Source organism: Zootoca vivipara, chromosome 15, assembly GCF_963506605.1.
Source record: "Zootoca vivipara chromosome 15, rZooViv1.1, whole genome shotgun sequence".
Lineage (NCBI taxonomy): Eukaryota > Metazoa > Chordata > Lepidosauria > Squamata > Lacertidae > Zootoca > Zootoca vivipara.
Window position 1 is genome coordinate 3,125,332 of NC_083290.1, and position 16,229 is coordinate 3,141,560.

At 47.6% G+C, this 16,229-nt stretch overlaps 1 protein-coding gene and 1 non-coding gene across 5 annotated transcripts; one reads left to right on the forward strand and one right to left on the reverse strand.

Annotated features, from left to right (window-relative positions):
• The first annotated feature begins 3 nt into the window (after window positions 1–3).
• On the forward strand, window positions 4–9,886 carry SHPK (sedoheptulokinase). 4 transcript variants are annotated; one of them, XM_035139058.2, is made up of 8 exons: window positions 4–140; window positions 780–989; window positions 1,637–1,778; window positions 5,309–5,492; window positions 5,905–6,057; window positions 7,411–7,586; window positions 8,120–8,320; window positions 8,421–9,886. In XM_035139058.2, the coding sequence occupies exons 2-8, from the start codon at window positions 804–806 to the stop codon at window positions 8,813–8,815; spliced, it is 1,437 nt and encodes a 478-aa protein (XP_034994949.2). In that variant the 5' UTR covers window positions 4–140; window positions 780–803; the 3' UTR covers window positions 8,816–9,886. The 4 variants fall into 4 exon arrangements, with proteins under 4 accessions (XP_034994949.2, XP_034994948.2, XP_034994946.2 ...); XM_035139057.2 differs by lacking the exon at window positions 4–140 and adding an exon at window positions 224–607; XM_035139055.2 differs by lacking the exon at window positions 4–140 and adding an exon at window positions 224–596.
• TRNAA-UGC (transfer RNA alanine (anticodon UGC)) lies at window positions 1,336–1,410 on the reverse strand. Its single transcript has one exon. It is a non-coding gene; the product is annotated as a tRNA-Ala (tRNA).
• Window positions 9,887–16,229: the final 6,343 nt, after the last annotated feature.

The window sequence follows — 16,229 nt, forward strand, 5'->3', positions numbered from 1 at the left end:
GCCCGGTGGCCATCTTGGGTGCGGCAAAGTCCCCGCTCTCTCCCCGCCCCCTCTCTCCTTCCTGGCTTGTGAATTTTTTTGTGTTTCTCTTCCCCACCCTCTCAGGTGAAGTAGTGATTTGAGGACACCTGTAAAGTAAGGTAAGCTTGGGGAAGGTCCCTAGTGAGGGAGGAAGGCGGGTCTGAAAGAAGGCAGCTGACACGCCCAATATGGCGGTCGCAATCTTAGTTGCGTCGTACTTCCCATCGTAAAAATCGTACCCACATCCTGAAGGAGAACGACGCACCCAAGATGGCGGTCGCGCCCTGAGGTCGCCATCTTTGGTGTGGCGGACACCCCTCGGACGTTGGTCCAAAGTTCACTTTCTTCAACGCGATTCTGCTCATTTGATCTGCTTTTTTACTTCGTATTTTAGCCCCATCGTCTTAACACTGGCCCCATTTTAAGGTTGGAGGGGTTGTTAGCAGTGGCAAGCGTTTAGTCTCCTTTGCATTGATTTACCTACCTGTTTTCCTCCCTCTAAATTGTATTTTAATTAGTTCTATTCTTACATTCTTATATTGGTTTTGTTGTAAGCTAACTCTCGCGCAGGCAAGGTAGGATACAGGTTTGTTACTGTGCATTAAGTAAATAGAAATAGCATAGCTGATGGCACCATTCAATATATGTTTACTCAGGAGTAAGCTGTGTTGATCAGTTGGGCTTACTCAATTTCAGGTAATAGATTATAGCTTTGCACTCTTGTACAGCATTGAAACCATCCCTTCCCTTCCCTGCAGTGACCCAGGTTTTGTATAAGGAAGATGCCTCCCAAAATTCAAGACAAGGGTTTGAATCCTGCCATGGCGTCCTGCGTCCTGGGGATCGACTTGGGCACTTCATCAGTGAAAACCATCCTGGTGCAAGAGATGGAGCAGGGACCCACCATGATCGCAAGCTGCGCCAGGGAAACCCGGGCTCAGGTGGAGAGCCCCAATGCCGGGCCACAGGTGAAAGAGGATGAGATGAATTAATGGAAATCAATTGGGTGGTTATTTGTCGTGAGTGGCCCATGGAACCTTCAAGTGCAGGAGCAGTCTACCTTTGAATATCAGCAGCACATTGTAGGCTTCCCTAAAGTGTCCTGTAGGCTGTGGTGGAGCACAGGAGACTTGACTAAATCGATCTAGCAAGATGGATCAGAGGGACCTTTGGTTTCATCCAGCGTTGCGTTCTCAAGAACATTGGAAGTTGCCTTATACTGAACCAGATCACTGCTCCATCTTACTCAGTATAATCTACATTGACTGGTATATTTGTTCTCCATGGCAGGCAGGGAGTCTTCCCACCCAGGGCTGGAGAGGCCAGGATTGAACCTGGGACCTTCTGCATGCAAAGCAGATGCTCTGCCACTGAGCTATGGCCCTCTCCAAGTCCACTGGGGTTCAGAGGAGGCTGTGGACTTAGGTCGCCACACTTCTCCCCCTGCTAGAGCTCCTCTACATTCAACAGCAGTTCATCCAACTGATAGAGCACTTCTTCTAAAATAAATCTGGCATGCCAAGATGTGAGCTGCTTTGCTATCACCGAAAGCAGGTAAAACTGCTTCCAAGCTTCATTCCCTATGGACTTTCTCTCTCTCTCTCTGCTCATGCAGGGGAACGAGCAAGATGTCCGCAAAATTGTCGCTGCCTTGAATGACTGCCTCACCGTTCTCCCCCAGCAACTCCTGGGAAGGGTTTGCCGCATTGGCGTTTCCGGACAAATGCATGGGGTCGTGTTTTGGAAAACGGGTCAAGGTGAGAGAGCTGATTTGCAGAATCCTCCTTTCCAAATCCAGCACCACGCCTTCCCCAACACTTGTGTGGTGGCATCCTATTTAAAAATGCGAGCATTTAAAAAAATCATAACTTAAAACTTTCAAGCCTAATATCTCCCTATCCTCAGATTCTAACACCATGGGGCAGGCAACCCCCCCCCAAAAAAAACCCACCCCAGGCAGATTGAACCCAAGATTGTATCTCAATGAATAAAAGCAAAGATATTCAGGACTTTCCTTACACTGTTTGTATTCACGTGTGTGTGTACATGTTCTCTGTTCTTTTCTGTTCTTTTTCCTCTCTCAAAGTCATGGCCAAGATAGCATTAAAACGCTGGAGGAATTCACAGAGGGGAGGTTAAGGTAGGGTTACCAGACGTCCCCTGTTCCCGGTGACAGTCCCTGGATTTGCAAATCTGTCCCCGAACAAATTCTGTCCCCGGAATGTCCCCAGATTTGCAAATCTGTCCCCAGGAAATGTGGCAGCGGCAACCTCAGCAGCCCAGAAGCACAGTGGGCTCTGGCTGGCTTCAGGAGCTGCTTCCTGCTTGCTGCAGTGATGCCCACCATTTTTCCTCGCTGGAAGTCCCCATATGATGTGTCTTGTGCACAACACATCATATGGGGACTTCCGGAGAGGAAAAATGGCGGGCGCCACGGCAGCGGGCAGTGAGCAGCTCCTGAAGCCAGCGAGAGCCAACTGTGCTACCAGGCTGGCTCTGGGCTGCAGAAGTTGCCACTGCCGCCGCCACTGCCAAAGGGGAACTGGGGACGTCCGGCGGTACAGATCTCCTGCCCCCTGCCTCCTTTGTTTTGACTGATCGGGGGAGGCTTGGGAGTCACAGGCGGCCGGCCATTGCCCAGTTTTTTAAAAACTCTGGGCATTTATGTTTCACAGGATGTGAAAGAAGGGCTTTGCACCTTTATACAATATGCATGTGTGCTTGGGCCCACGGTCCTTCCCCTCACCATCCCCACTACTGACTCCCTGTTGCTACTCAGCTCCAAAAAAAAAAAAAAAGTGTCCCTGGATTCATTGAAAAAAATCTGGTAACTATAGGTTAAGGGCTGTTAGGAATGATAGTGTAAATCAGGAGATGAGAACCTCAGGCGCCCAGGGGGCAAATGTGGCCCTTCAGGCCTCTCATTCCTGTCCATGGAACTCTCCCTGGCAACACCCCCTTTGCAACCAAGCACTTTACTGGTCAAGCTTTGCTTGAGTGCTTTTGCCTGGCTGGAAATGCATCCTTGAACTCTGATAATGTCTCTTGCTTGCCTAGACAGCGGAGTGTGTGAAGAAGCAAGCCTGCTACTTCACCCATTTTTGCCTGCGGCCCCTCCCAGCACTGGTACCTGGCAGCCCAGAAGGGCATGTGGCCCTCAAGACTGATAAATATTCCCTAAAACGAACCATAATAATAATGATTATAATTTTTTTTATTAATACCCCGCCCATCTGTCTGGCTTGCTCCAGCCACTCTAGGCGGCTTCCAGCACACATAAAAATAATAATAAAACATCAAACATTAATAGTAACAATCAGATCCTATATAAAAAGTCACAATAGCTTTAAAATAAAGAGCTTTTGTCAAATAAAGCAATATTCAAGAATCCATTAGCAATTAAGCACCAGCAAATAATAAACACTTTACACTTATCAATTACAATAAAGAATTACTAATCTATGATCAATAAATATAACAGCAAATCACAATGCAGAAAATACCAGAAAACGTACAAAACCATGTAAAAGAACCAAACAGAAACAAGGACACACAACTTATACAATTATTTTTTTAAAAAACTATCCCTGAACTCCTCTCTTCCCAGCTGCTTGTGCTGTTCTCCAAACTATGGTCTGTGACTGGAGGGGCAAGGCAGGTGGAGAAGCCATTGCCTGCAGAAAGTCTCTCCCATCAGAAAGGAATTGGGTCCTGTAGTGGGGCTGATTTCCTGAAAGAATTAGTTGCTTCTTGTCAGAGATGAATGTGGTCTTTAATGGCCTAGCAGGGTTCCCAAGCGATTTTATTCCTGGAATGCTAAAGCAATCAGAAATGGCTGATAGGTTGAAAGACAAACTTACTCCATTTTCCAGATTTCCTGTGGGTGGCGGGCGTAAGATGAAATAAAATCTGGAGGTTACTATTTGTGTGTGCTTTTGAGTGGAAATGCTTAATTTTTACCTTTCTCCAAAGCCATGAGTATTTGGTTTTGACCTCTGCCCAGATGTAAATGGATGCAATCTCTTTCTTCCTGCTCCTGAGTGGATTAGCCAAAATCACATCTTCTTTGCTGTAAATGATGATTTTTTATCTTTTTTTGTTTTGTTTTTAACTGATTACCATTAATGTCCTTTCAAAGAGCCCATTTTCATGTTAGGAAGAGATAAATGGGAAGGGAAGGACAACCCAGCATGGTTGAAAACAACTTTTTAAAAGGAAAACAAAACAAAGGTCAGGAGAAAGAAACGAGGCAGATTTTTCTTTCTTTTCTTTTTTGCTTTTCTGTGGTTTTAATCTTCATTTATCTAATGTCTGAAGAGCTACGCCTCTTCCAAAAATTCAGGCAATGTAGTTTTGCAAAAGAGGATTGCCCTTAACACCATTATACCAGTGGGTTGGTTTTGGGCGCAGGGAAGGGCCATTGATCAGGATTTGAACATCTGCTTTGCATGTAGAAGGTCCCTGGTTCAATAGGACTGGGAAAGAAGCCTGTCTGAAACCCTGGAGGGCTTCTGCCAGCCAGTAGGACTGGGCGATATATTGATATATTGTCCAAAACCAGTTTGAAGTTCACATAGTGATAACTGTTTCATAATATTTGAGCTGGCAATATATCGCAAATCACAGTGTGTGTAAGGGCTAGGCGATACCTGGTTTCCAACATCACTGGAAGCGGTGTCCTGGTTGTAGAGAAAAACAAGCACACTCAAGTTGTCAAGTTCAAGCAGTTCTCTCAATGACCAGCTGGGATGGAAACCGCTCAGAGAGGGGAGGAACCCAATGGAGCTGGTCTCTCAGCTGAGCCAATGGAAGAGCCCTGCTTCTGATCTACCTCTGCCACAGCATGATGGAATATGTGTTGTCTGTTGCCCATTGGAGAAGCCCAAAGGGGCTGATGTCTCTGCAGAGCCAACCAAACGGCCCTGCTTTCCACCCACCCCTCTCAAGACGCTAGGAGGTTCTTGCTGGGTGCAAGTCACTATATTTCGGCAATGGACTTTGCAAGCCTCAGCACTTGGAATTTGCAGAATGGAAGAGTTTATTGGGACAGTGTTTTCTGGGGTGGAAGTTCTGCTAACTTGGGGGCAAATGGAACGCCCCAGGTTCCCCCCCCCCGCTTCATTGAAAATTAAGGGTGGGGGTCCTTGTGTCCGTGCAGACATCCACAGTGCTTCGGGAGGAGACAATGATGGATGAACACGTCTCGGTATGGTCTGGGTCGCTTTGAATGAGCTGCACCTGGCTAACGGGTCCTCCTTCACCAGCTCTCTCTCTCTTCCTGTTCCAGGTTGCAAGTGGATCGAAAGCGAGCACGGGCGGAGGTTTGAGCCTGAAGAGGTCAGTCACCTGATCACATGGCAAGATGGCCGCTGCAGCATCCCCTTCCTGTCCTCGCTGCCTCAGCCGCAGTCGCACCTCAGCGTGGCCACGGGCTACGGCTGCGCCACAATCTACTGGTACTTGAAAAACAGGTACTGCTGCCCCTCCCCACTTCAGCTTCCGCATCTTGCTTTGTCGCCTGCGATTCTGTGATTATTTATTAGCAGCCAGAGGCTGGGGTGGCCTTCCTGGTGGGTTCAGTCATGGGGGAGAGGCAATTGGGTTCAGCATTGGGACTCAGACCAGGAAAGTTCACGGGGCGACCTTGAGTCAGTTGCACATTCGCTCTCTTGGCCTAACCTACTTCGCGGGGCTGTTCTGTGGATCAAAAATGGTTTTTTTGGGTGAGGAAATAAATGCTTTGAGTTTCTTGGAGGAAGAGTGAGTTCTCTTTCATTGTATATAAGTCGTTTTTTCCACCCAGAGTCAGTCACAAATTAAAAGTTGTATTAACCAGTGGATGCCCAGGTTCATCAACTTTTTGTTTGCATGTTTATTGTACAGCCCAGATTTCCTGAAGTGTTACAATGCTGCCGGCACCATCCAAGACTACGTTGTGGCCATGCTGTGTGGCCAGGAAAGGCCACAGATGACTGTCCAGAACGCAGCCAGCTGGGGCTACTTCAACACCACAAGCAAAAGCTGGAATATGGACATGTAAGTTAGTGCTGTGGACTCAGATGGAGCCACTATTTTGAGGGGGGGGGATCATTATTTCCTTTTTCAATTCTGTGTGATGGGATATGAGAGAAGGGGGAATGCATTTTCTTAGATTCCACCCCAGCCCCACCCACCAGCTCAATTTTATTTTATTTTGTAAGTGAATCAGGAGCAACCTCTCTAGCAAACCAAAAATGCCTTTCATTTTTAAAAATCCAACCCCTTGACGGACTGAAAACATTACATTCCTGACGATCATCTCCCCCTCCACCCAGAAAAGCTGTGTTAGCTGCTGTTTGAAGTGGCCCGGTTTGCTCTTTTCAGGGACAGGCATCTGAGGCCTCCAGCTGACTCCCCGAAGGGAAGATTCTCACACAACCCTGCCAGGGAAGATAAAATCCGCTTCCTAAATCTGACTCAAGGTTGCGGACAACTTGGATTTGGCTTGTGTGTGTGTTTTCGGGGCTAACCTGGTGTGGCAACAGCAGCATGTGACGGCCATAACAGGGTAGGGGTCGTCCAAGGGGTGCTTGTTGGGTCTAACTGCTTGTGTGTGTTTTAAACTTTCTGAAGGGTTAACCCTTGGAGCGGTGTGTCCACACACAGCACTCTGCTTTTTAAGGGCAGTAGCTCGTCCTGATTTATCTAGCATGTCTGTGCATGTTTTTAAAGTACCACCCATACATTTTCTTAACAACAGCCCTGCAAGGTAGGTGCCAGGATAACCAGCCCCATGTTGCTGGGGAATGTGGGTGGGTGTCTCTAGACTTGCGCTGCTGTTGACAAGGAAAGCTGATCGGGAACACCCTTTGCGGGGAAGCCGTGACCTTCCAGATATTGTTGGCCTCCAACTCCCACCGCCCCAGCCCAGGGGCCGCATTCCCATCTGTGCAACCTCCCGGGGGCTGCATTACCAGTGGTAGGCTTGGCCAGGGGCAATGGCGGACAAAGCAACAAATGTAAATTTTAGAGTTTCTATTCTCCATTGAAGCAAGCAAGAGGCACTAACAGAGGTCAAGGACACTTCCCAGCTTGGCAAAAATCCTCAGTGAGAATGCAAAGCAGGCCTGGTGAAGGTGTTGCCAGGGGAGAGGTTTGAGGGCCGGAAAGAGAGGCACGGAGGGCCGCATTTGCTTCCTAGGCTTGAGGTTCCTAACTTTTCTGGTTTCTGGCTTCCGCCAAGGGCCTCCCCTTCCACCTTCTCCCCCATAATTTGAGCAGTGATTTGGTGCAACTGTAACCCACACGGCTGTGTTAGCCTGAGATCCCTCCTTCCAAGCATGTCCGGTAGCCGGGCCCTTCTCCTCCTAACACAGACGGCTCCCCGTTGACCTCTGCCTCTGGTTTCAGCCTTAAAGAGTCCCACTTCCCCGTCCACCTGCTTCCTGAAGTGGTCCAGCCCGGAGAACTGGCAGGGGAGACCGCCTACATGTGGCACCAGATACCAAAGGGGACGGAGGTCGGGGCCGCATTGGGGGACTTCCAGTGCTCGGTGTACTCCTGCATGACCGACAGTGCAAATGCAGGTAGGGGGCACAAAGCAGCACCTCTCCCCCCACCCCCACCCCCATAGCCTTCTGGAAATAATTTATTTGGAGCAGCTGTACCTGCTCTTTAGCAGGAAAGGCTCTCGGAGCAGCTTACATACAGTCAAACAAGACAGTCCCTACCCTCAAATTTACAATCTAAAAAAACATGAGATGCAAGCAAAAAGGGAGAGGGAAGGAGGAGGAAAATAAAAACACGGGCACCCATTTCTATACAGTAGTTGCTATAATGATCAGCTGGCCCAGTTCAGGGGCAAGAGGTGCCTGAGGGAGGTTCCCCTCCCTCCCTCCCTCCCTCCCTCCCTCCCTCCCTCCCTCCCTCCCTCCCTCCCTCCCTCCCTCCCTCCCTCCCTCCCTCCAGGGAGTTTCTGGGGACATGCAGGAGGACCCCTGTAGAAGCTCCCTTGTGGGTCCAGACTCACCCATTGAAGGCCAGTGTTACATATCTCTTTAAGCAGAATTTAAGCCCACCGGGTATTTTCCAACTTTTGCTTTCCTCTCCATTCTCCTAGTCCTCAACATCAGTACTTCTGCGCAACTCACCGTCCTGATGCCTCTGGGCTTCCAGCCGGGTGATTCCCCGAACCCTCGTTCCCCGTTGGCCTACTACCCGTATTTCAACAACACCTACCTGGTAGTGGCTGCTTCCCTCAACGGCGGCAACGTGGTGGCGACATTCGTGAACATGCTTGTGCGGTGGATTGCTGAGCTGGGTAAAGGAAGGGATAATAAGACGGGGACCTGTTTTTCCCCTCTACCTTTCAGTCATTTGATCCGTCTTCTTCCCCCAACCCTTTTAATATCCTTATGCAGGACTCCAAGTCCCAGAATCGGACCTCTACCCACGTATAATCAGCGCTGCCTTGGCCCAAACGGATACCGACCTCAGCATCTGCCCCACCATCTTTGGAGAGAGGCACATGCCAGAGAGGTTGGCCTCGGTGATTGGGATCGCGGCCTCTGAACTCTCCCTGGGCCACGTGACTCGGGCGCTGTGCCACGGCGTGGTCCAGAACCTGCACTCCATGCTGCCTTCGCAGCTCCTGAAAGAAGCCGGGGTCACGCGGATCCTGGCCAGCGGGAGCGCCCTGGGCAAAAACGAGGTGATGCGTCAGGAAGTGGAGAAGGCATACCCGTTTCCTGTGGTCTATGGGAGAAATGTGGATGCAGCCGTGGGCGCCGCCTTGGCGATGCTGCGCAGGAAGTGACTTTGGGGCTGCAAGAAAGCACTTCCTCCGTAAAGAGGGTTCGTGAACACACAGAGGGCCAAATGTTGCGGGGCAGAGGGAGAAAGGGAAGGCAAGAGAAAAGGCACCCCCTCCCCTGGAATAAAAATGCAGTGGATTCAGAATGATTCCATCTGTCTACCCAAAAATCAGATCCTTCCTGGAGCTTTCTGCTCCACTCACATCCCTGGCAGTAGAGGGATTGATGCAGGCCTCAGACGCCACTGGAAATTTGTGGGGGAAGACTTTTGGTGCCTATTCTGTACCTCCTCCCCTCAGAGTTACAGTACATACAGGCCATTCTGTGTTTCCATTGCTAAAAGGAACCAAATATTTATCCCTGTATTTTTTCCAGTCATCTGCTATTCTATTGTAGCAGGAATGTCCACCGGTATTGTTGCAGGAATTTATGTATAGGTTGGGGGGGGGTTGCCCCTCCAGCAGATATCATGCACATGAAGCCCGCTACCAAAACCAGCACAATCACTTTTGTGACTTTTGTGATTTGTCCCCACAAAACACTTCATCACAGTTTCTTCCTATCTGTTCAAAGGGCCTCTGCTGCAAAGTACCAAATTTAACAATTCACTGATAAATGTGTCTATGTACTAGCTCACTGGGAAAACTACAGAAATTCATAAAGAGACGTGAGCTCAGCTACTCGGCCGCCCCTCGGCCTGAGTGATAATCCCTGGCATCCTGATACCTGAGTGCCAGACAGGTAGCCATTCCAAAGGTTATGATTAACTTGGCTGGGAAACAGGGAAACGTAAATATCTCTTTTGTTACACTTGACAGATGTTTGGTGGAGGGCAAGGGGAGGCATGGGGCAGGGTCCAGCGTGCTCAGATGACTGCCACCAGACCTCCCCTTTCATGATGTAACCATGATGTAGTTTGGGGGGGGGTGTAACATGGGGATCAGCAACTAATAAAAGTTTGGGTTCTCTTTTGTACGGGGCTTCCATCTTGTTTCACCTGGTGGCAGGTGGGAGTCCTGTTGCGACAGTCTTCAATAAAGACCAAGCCTACTGGCTGCTGTTTTGCTCCGGTATTCCTGGCTGGTGTCCTTGTTTTTTGTCCAAGGGAGCCCTCAGATTTCTCTGTTAACAGTCTCTACCGGTAGATCACTGGACGTCTGTGGTAGATCACTGGTAGATCAGTGGCTCCCCCCAAAGAAGCTGAACGACTGTGGCTCCCCTATAAAAAGCTCAAAAGTTTACCTACTCCCTGAAAAAACCTCAACAACTTTGACCCTGAACCCCGCCAAAGGGGGTATATCACTGCCTGTTTTTAACTGTAAGTAGATCGCAGTCTCTTGGGAGTTGGCCACCCCTATATTATAGGGACAGGGAAGTGATGCCTTCAGATCCTGCCAGACTCTTTGTTGGTGCCTGTGATGGCAGCCATGGGCTTTTGGGAGGCTCCTCCCTTTTGCAGATAAACCCAGTGCAGCAGTACATTCCAGAATTAAATCTGGGAGGTGGATTACCCATCCCGTCCCCCCGAGTTTGTTATTCCTCTTGCCTTCAGGATCTTTTGGGGAGGGGTTTCCCATACTGAAGAGGAAACACACACACCCTTGCATTAGAGAAGCATTTCTGCTTCGTAGTGGCTGCAGATGTCTCAGTGCAACAGGAATAAGAAAACTTGCCTGTGCTGATTTTGTGCCGTTGTCGTCCTTGCCTCTCTCTCCAGCCCACCTGCACTCGCTCATGTCTCTCCAAGTGGGGAGGGAAAATGGGGCTTGGAGCCATAATATGGGGGCAGGGAGCAGTCAGATGGAAGCAACAGCCCGGAGGGAAGCTGCGTCTCTAATAACTCAGGGATGGGGCATCTATAACCCTCCAGTTTGGATGGCATTTGGATACGTGCAAATTTTGAAGCATAGCTGTGTTCCGGTTCTCATACCATTCCAGAAAGTGCGGGTTTGATTGATTTTGCAATAAACGCACACTGAATGAAATTGCTCCATCCCAGGGAGAGACCCGTGGTTTTCTCAGCGCATCAGCGATGCAATCTACTAATCTAACCCTAAACATTTAAAAGCACCCTTTTCAGTGGTGGATTGTCAAAGCCAGCACCATGTGTATGTAAATGTCAGGATTGACGTGAGAAAGGTTTTCACTAAAAGGTCTTGAGACCTTCAGCGGTTTTCAAGGGGGTCCATGAATCTGCCAACATACGGAAACAGTTCTAGGTGTAAGGGGCTGGCCGAAATGTCCTAAATGAGCAGGTGCCAGTTTTGCATTTTTGATAGATTTCTCAAATACAGCGTCTACAGGGTTGCACTTGTTTTATCTCTAAGGGAAACAAACCGGAGAAGCAAAATGCAACGGGAACACTATCAAGAGTTTAAAGTGGGGGTTGGCACCTTTTGGCCCAGTGGCCTTGGGACTCCCCCCCCAGACCACACCCCTTCTCCCCCAAGCAACACACCCCACCAACTCTGCTATTAACTCTTAAACTTCCTCCCCTCCCAAACTAGAAATATGTCCTTGCCCTCTGATAATGCCCTCTTTACTTGCCTAGAAGGAGCATAGAGGGAGGCGAGGGTGGTTGTAGAAACCAGCCAGCTGTACAAAGGTGACAGTGGCACTCCCTGCTCTGCCCACCACTGGCACGTGTACCCCAGTGGGTTGCTCAGATGGGAACGTGGTCCTCGGGCACAAAAAGATTTCCCCATCCTGGAGCAGAGTAATCAATCCTGTGGCGGACAGATCAGTGGCTTGATTCACGGCAGGGTAGCTTCCTGTGTGGATGATGGGCCTTGAAAATACATCAGTAGTGCTGAAGCTCCCCTTTAAAGCACAGGTCGCTAACTCCCCTTCTCTACACCAATTTGAACCTTCCATCAGGAGAGCTTTGCATTTCCATTGCTTTTTTATTGCTGCCATTATCATTTATGCTCTCTGTCATTTTACTCAGTCGCCTTTTCTTTATAAATTACTTATTCCGCAGAGGGCTCTTTGGAAGCATGGCCTGCCTCGGAGGAAACAACCGAGACACCAGTCTGGCTGCAACAGTGGGGCTGGGCTCTCAAAGATGCACGCAAACAGGAAGATGAGATCAGAGTCTAAACCAGGGGTCCCCAAACTAAGGCATGGGGGGGGGATGCGGCCCAATAATTGCCTTCTAAATCCGGCCCGCGGATGGTCTGGGAATCAGCATGTTTTTACATGAGTAGAATGTGTCCTTTTATTTAAAATGCATCTCTGGGTTATTTGTGGGACCTGCCTGGTCTTTTTACATGAGTAGAATGTGTCCTTTTATTTAAAATGCATCACTGGGTTATTTGTGGGGCATAGGAATGCGTTCATATTTTTTTTCAAAATATAGTCCGGCCCCCCACAAGGTCTGAGGGACAGTGGGCCGGCCCCCTACTGAAAAAGTTTGCTGACCCCTGGTCTAAACGGCCCCATTTTTCTCCTCCTTTGAAGGGAAGAGCTCTGGCTCAGTGGAACAGCATGTGCTCTGCATGAGGGAGGGTCCCAGATTCCACCCTTAATGTCTCCAGGTGGGGCTGGGAAAGAGGACCCCCACCTAAAATTCTGGAAAGCCGCCAGTCACTGTAGGCTGTATACTGAGTTAGGTGATCTGGTTCAAGAGAAGGCAGCTTCCTATGTTCCTGTTCAATCAGCCTTTAGTTCAGAACCACAAGGACTAGAATCTTGGCTTCATTTTTTAACTGAAGAGCTGTAGCTTAGTGATAGAGGTCCCCTGTTCAGAAGGCGTCTTGGGTTCAGTCCCTGGCATCTCCTGGTAGGGGCTGGGAATGTCCCCTGCCTGAAATCCCGGAGAGCCACACTGCCAGTCAGTGTGGACAATACTGGGACCAATGCTATGACGCGGTATGACGCAGCTCCCTCTAACTCCTGCGTTCCTCTTCCCTAGCAAAGTATCAGATTTTAATGATTGCTCAGTCCTGTATACTACAGGTGGGGAACACTTTTCAGACCAGCGGCCACCTTTCCTTCTGCACAGCCTTCTGGAGGCCAGAGGCAAAAGTAGGCAAAGCAAAGAATGGATACGGTAGGCTGCAAAGGAGCGTGGTTGTGCAGAAACCTGTGACTATTCGAGCCCCAGATGATGGCTGCAATTTAAATGTATTTTTCTCCTCTTGTCTCAGGAAATGTGAAATGTCTGCCACTAAACTGTAAGTGTGCTGGGGGCGGGGGGGGGGCAGGGAGTGGGGAATAAAATCCCGAGCAAAAAGATTTGATTTGTTTGTTTGCAAAAAGCCTCTGGAGGTCTCCTGGGAATAGCAATCACTTCGGCTTCCCTGGCCGATTTCTCCATTATTATATCACTCAAGTCTGGGTTTGCGCTCCACATCACCGCCGCCTGCTTATTAAAACTGCCACTGTATGGTCCAATCTACAAGCAAAGAGAGAAACAGGCACTTGATATCCCTCACCCCTCCAGCCAACGCCTAAAAAGAGGCTCTTGCAGGATGCGAAAAGTTTGCTGAGCCGAGAATCCAGGTGCAGAAGAAGAAGGACCCTTTCGAGAGTTGTAAGTTCTGTGATTTACTTTCCTAGGAACGCTGGAAGCTGCCTTATACAGAGTCAGACCACGGGGTGCACATAGCTCAGTTCTGTCTGCACAGACTAGCAGCATCTCTTCAGGGCTTCAGGCAAGGAGCTTTGTCCCTGGGTTGGAGTTTGGACCACGGACCTTCTGCATGGAAAGCAGGCTCTCTGACACTGAGCTACAGCTCTTCCCCCTAAATTTAAATCAGTTCTAGTCCTCATGGTTGTGAATTACGGGCTGATTTAAATAGGGACTCCGAAAGCTGTTGTATAGAGAGAGAGGCCGTTGGTCCATCTAGCTCAGTGGCAGAAGCTCTCCAAGGTCTCATCCTTACCTGGAGATGCCGGGGATCGAACCTGGCACCTTCTGCATGCAAAGCAGGTGTTCTGACACTGAGCTACAGCTCTTCCCCCTAAATTTAAATCAGGGTTCTAGTCCTCATGGTTCTGCGCACAGGTGTTCTGCCACTGAGCTATGGTTGCTTGCTTGCTTGCTGTGCATGCAGTGCTCATGAAGTCCAGTTTGGATTTGTCCTTTTGACTTCCACCATTTGCTACCATCAGCTGCACTGTCCCAATACTGTAATTACAGTATTGTGATTACTATTCTCTGTTCCTTACCCATCCACATTCCCTGGCAACTTCACACCAACCTGCAGTACGGGGGATTATAGTATCTTTAGGCACCAGGCAAAACCACTTCTTTTTTCACCAGGCTGTCTATGGCATTCTTGAGTGCCTGGGATGTCTTAATTCAGCTTTTTGGAAATAGAATTGTCTTTTAGATTCCTTTGTGCTTTATGCTGGTCTTAATGGATGTGTTTGTTCATACTGCAAGTCACTTTGTGTTACAATGGTAAAAAAGCCAAATTATTATTATATTTCTGTTTTACATTTTAAAATATTCACTTAAAAATATCAATGACTTCCCTTCTTCTCTTTCCATGGTATATTCTGCATATCATAAATCCCTGCATATTTTAGATAAACTAAACCGTTCCGTATTACATTATAACATCCATCAGAACTTATTTACACTGTTGAATTTATCTTAATGCCGCCCACGTTTTCAGATATACACAATTTTACTACATATATTCAATAAACATTTTTCCAAGCTTATTTAAACATATGTTCTTGTTCTCTTATTCGATAAGTCCGCAAGCTGTGCATATTCCATCAGTTTAAGTTGCCATTCTTCTTTGGTTGGGACTTCGCTCGTTTTTCCATTTTTGGACTAACCAAACACAAGCCACAGCATAAATAGCCTTATTATTATTAATAATGATAATAATAATTATTATTTTTTAGCCTACCTTGCAGAGTTGTTGTAGGTCATACTTAGAACATGCAGGAAGACCACACTTGGAATACTGTGTGCAAAATTCTGGTCACCTCACCTTCGAAAAGGATATTGTTATGAGCTGGGAAAAGTTCAGAAAACATGAACTGAAATTATTATGAGGGCTGCAGCAACTCTCTTGTGAAGACACGGCATTTGGGGCTTTTGAAAAAAGTGTTTTTGGGGTTTTTTTTAAAGGTGAGTTAAGGGACACACACAGAGACACTCTCAAATATTCATAGACTTTGAATGGACCACAAGGATGATCTAATTCTAGTCCAAACGCTTGCACATGACAGAGGTGTAGAAGATTATGCACAATGGGGAGAAAGTAAATACCGTATATTCCGACGTATAAGACGACTGGGCGTATAAGACGACCCCCAACTTTTCCAGTTAAAATATAGAGTTTGGGATATACGGTACTTGCCGTATAAGAAATATGACTCGGCGTATAAGACGACTCCCGACTTTTGAGAAGATTTTCCTGGGTTAAAAACTAAGTCTTATACGCAGGAATATACAGTACTCTAATGAATACTAGTGTGGTGTAGTGGTTAAGAGCGGTAGACTCGTAATCTGGTGAACTGGGTTCGCTTCCCTGCTCCTCCACATGCAGCTGCTGGGTGACCTGGGGCTAGTCACACTTGTCTGAAGTCTCTCAGCCCCACTCACCTCACAGAGTGTTTGTTGTGGGGGAGGAAGGAAAAGGAGAATGTTAGCTGCTTTGATACTCCTTCAGGTAGCAATAAAGCAGAATATCAAATCCAAACTCTTCTTCTATCTACTACTAGAACTTGGGGTAATCTATTGAGGCTCAAAGTTGGAAGATGCAGGAGAGACAAAAGAATGTGTGTAAGCTGCTCTGGCAGTGCCAGATTTATGTATAAGCTAAACAAGCTATAGCTTAGGGCCCCATCTCTTGGGGGCCCACAAAAAATTGAAAGGAAAAAAACCTGGATGTACATTTCTAAAATATAAGATAAAAAACAAATAACATAAAACCTACATACAGCAACAGTGTTTTGTGTTGTGTAGGCTCCTAGGATGTAAGTAATGGTGCCCCAATCATTTTAAGTTAGAGCTTAATAATAATTTCACTATTAATATACTGCTTCTTAATTGTATTTCACTATTAATATACTTCTTAATTGTATTTCAGTTCAACAATTACTTTGAAAAAATACATATTGTGTTATGTGCAGGTGGCTTTAGATACCTATTAGGTCCACAAATTACCATATAGCATCTATTCAACACCAAAAAAACCAGCAACAATTTGTTGTTGACAAAGGACAGCTGGACATATAAAGGGCCCCATTACATTCAGTAGCTTAGGGCCTCATCAAATCTAAATCCAGCCCTGCGTTCTGGGAACCGTTTTTGCTGAAGAGCAGGGTACAAATGCTCTAAATAAATAAGCATAAAAGCAAGGACTTCCTTCACACAGCACAGTCAGTTTGTGGCAGCTGTGGGGAGAAGGCTAATTCCACACTAGGGATCATTAGGAAAGGAATTGGAAA